We start from the raw sequence: 3,212 nt of genomic DNA, 5'->3' as shown, positions 1-3,212 counted from the left end.
TTAATTAAAGACCAATCATAGTTGTTGATAATTTAAAAAAAAATAAAAATATTTCAATCCACATTTTTTAAATTTATGCAAATATGCTTAAGGGTCCACATTTCCCCACCCTTACCCTACTTTCAATTGAATATACCCGACAGCAGCTGCTGATCAGGCCGACAAATTTTGTGTTGCATACAAGCAGTGGAATTTTGGAAATCAGGTCAGTTAGAAGTCGGGCAGCAATTTAGTAATATATGTACAGTATATATATTTGGTTTTTTTTTTACCTGTTTTTATTTTTTTCCTTTATTTTTCTTTTTATTATATGACTTAATAGTAAACACACTGCTGCCCGACTAAGTCACAAGATAAAAGGAAGAAAAATAAAATAAGATTATATACAGCCCAGTAATATTATATTTGATATATTTTATCTGTTTACCCCTACATTTATTTGTACCATGCTTCTTGTTTATACCCAAATCATGCATTACTTGGCCTCATTATTTTTGTATGCCCATAGTCTTTTGTATTAGATTCTATTGTTTTACACTTATCCATGCTTGTTCCTTTACTGGGTCTAATTGGTTAATTATTCGATTGGCCTATTTGTTGGCCTGGCAAAACTTTCACACTTTCTGACAATATAAGAAAATTAAATTGCAGGGTATGCTATGTATTGGCATATCTCGGATGTACGAAGGTCGCACACGTCCCTCACACGTCTCTCTCCCTGATAAAAATACTTGCCCATCCACTTTACTTTCCCACTCCTAGTAGGAAAAGTTTGTAAGCGTACTACTATACAGGATTAGATTGCGCTATAGCCAAAATACAAATGTATGTTAATTTTTAATACTGGCATGGTTGTATGGTTGTAGTATCTTCTTTTCAAAATAATTCCTACTCCTCTATTTTAACATATTTCAATTCAAATAATAATAACTCAAAGTTTCTTGTATACCAGCTGAGAGTACGATGCGATAGGCCTAAATGAAAAATACTTGCCCATCCACTTTACTTTCCCACTCCTAGTAGGAAAAGTTTGTAAGCGTACTACTATACAGGATTAGATTGCACTATAGTCAAAATACAAATGTATGTTAATTTTTAATACTGGCATGGTTGTATGGTTGTAGTATCTTCTTTTCAAAATAATTCCTACTCCTCTATTTTAACATATTTCAATTCAAATAATAATAACTCAAAGTTTCTTGTATACCAGCTGAGAGTACGATGCGATAGGCCCAAATGCGACTTATCCTAGATACCAAAGTAGGCCAAACATTGAAAAGCTTTTCCAATAAAATACAGCAATCCACTTGAAAAATTAAGGTTTATATAGAAGATTATGGCTAAGAAATGCTAAATCAAACGCAGAAACTGTACTACTATATTTTCTTATTTGTTTTAGCCAGGGTATGCACTGCATACCTTGCTTGCCTTGACGGTCCGCCACTGTTATAAAAACATTTTTAATACCCATTAATGTGGCTATTTCACAAATTGACATCATAATTACTGAGCATTCAGTACAATAACACGTCAGGTAGGGCAAAACATCATTCCTATCATAAATGATGAGGGTGTCAAACCAGCACGCTAATCATTTAGACTAAATTACTTTGCTCATGAGTTGCAAATTCAGAGTACAGGGCATGAGGTCTCCACCATATTTATTAATTTCTGCGATTGGTGGCCTAGGAATTGCTACACATTTGGTTTGCATTGTTGATATACTTGTTGAATTCAGACTTCCAACTAGCCATATATTTGTTGCTCCATTCTTGAAAATCAGACTTCCATTTGGCTTCTGTTTTCTCAACATCCCCTTGAAAAAAAATATAATAATAATAATAATTAATAATAATAATTATAATAATAATAATAATAGTAATAATAATAATAATAAACTTGACTGGCAACAAACATAACAATTATTTTAATAAGATGTGCAATTTTTTAAGGAAATATTATTCATTTTTTATGGCAATTATTATCCTGAGGATCGCTTTTGTTTACATAATTTTTTTTTTTTAATATGCACTGTAAAATGTACTCTCCCACTGTAAGGTATAATACTATCTTTACAATATGCATGATAAATATATACTACCATATGAACAATTAAGGATAAAAAGAACTCTAAAACTTTTAATTGAAGAAAAAGAAAACCATAATTTATCAAATTTCAAAAAGTCACAAATCAAAAAAAAAAAAAATGAAAAATAGTATTATAATGCAAAGACTACTGTTAGGAATAGGGTTATTTAAAGAGATAAAAATTCTTGACTTAAATGTCTAATTGGAGAGGAAATTCATTTGTTCCCCCCAATGTTCTTCGTATACTTTACTGTGTCTTTATTCTTCCGTACCTGACCTACTGCAACATTGTCTGGGGTAACACCTACCCATCCAACTTAAACAAACTTTAAATTATTCAAAAGAAGGCTATCAGCATGATTTCTGGTGCTCCACCACTATGCCATTTATTCTCCAATCTCAACCTTCTCAAACTTACTGATATCAACTCCCTGCAACAATGTTTATTTATGTATGCTTCCAACCACTATATTACCAATGGGTCATTCCGTGCCAACTCAACAAATTTTCAGAAAATCATGGCTGGGTACCGTCTCAGATTTTCTTGAAACTCGGATATAATGTGCACCAACATGTTTGACGAACAAACCCAAAATTTGACTTGCCAATTCCAAGTCGTTTAGAAGTTACGGCCATTTGAAATTTTAGGGTCATACCCCTTTTTAGCTATCAATTATGACATATTTGTAAAGTTGCATTTTCAATTAGCCATATCTTCAAATAGAATAAAGATAATTAACTGAAAATTGATATCTAGACTAACTTTTGGCTGTAAAACAGGAATATGACATGACGTTTGGTATACCGGACCCCGTTACGAAAATATTGGTTCGTAAACACCCTAACTTATTTGGTTGCGTAATTTTTCTTCCATTTTTAGACTCCATTAAAATACCCAAATCAGTTATTAAATGGGTCTTATGCAACAAATTATTAATATATAGTTGGAAATGTTTCACCACAAAAAATTCCGGATTTTTAACTTATCATTTTAGGGGGTAATCGTAGGTCAAAAGGTCATTCGGGACAAAAAATGCACAAAAATGCCTCATATTCATGGTGACCTTTGACCCTGTGGGCAAGTACGCTTGTTGTTAAAACTTGCACCATTAATTAATTTATAT

The 3,212-nt window shown here is 32.1% G+C and overlaps 1 protein-coding gene across 4 annotated transcripts in view; it reads right to left on the bottom strand.

Annotated features, from left to right (window-relative positions):
* Positions 1-988: 988 nt before the first annotated feature.
* LOC117100484 (acetylcholinesterase-like) overlaps positions 989-3,212 on the bottom strand; it is a 20,247-nt gene continuing 18,023 nt past the window's right edge. For all 4 annotated transcript variants that reach the window (XM_033240186.1, XM_033240185.1, XM_033240188.1 and 1 more), the window contains one exon: positions 989-1,816. In XM_033240186.1, coding sequence (XP_033096077.1) covers positions 1,686-1,816 — 131 coding nt within the window. In that variant the 3' untranslated portion in view covers positions 989-1,685. The remainder of the gene's footprint in view (positions 1,817-3,212) is intronic.

Source organism: Anneissia japonica, unplaced genomic scaffold (genome assembly GCF_011630105.1).
Source record: "Anneissia japonica isolate Jap-2015-1 unplaced genomic scaffold, ASM1163010v1 scaffold685_len2926416_cov193, whole genome shotgun sequence".
Classification (NCBI taxonomy): Eukaryota; Metazoa; Echinodermata; class Crinoidea; order Comatulida; family Comatulidae; genus Anneissia; species Anneissia japonica.
This window is presented reverse-complemented; position numbering and strand designations above follow the sequence as displayed.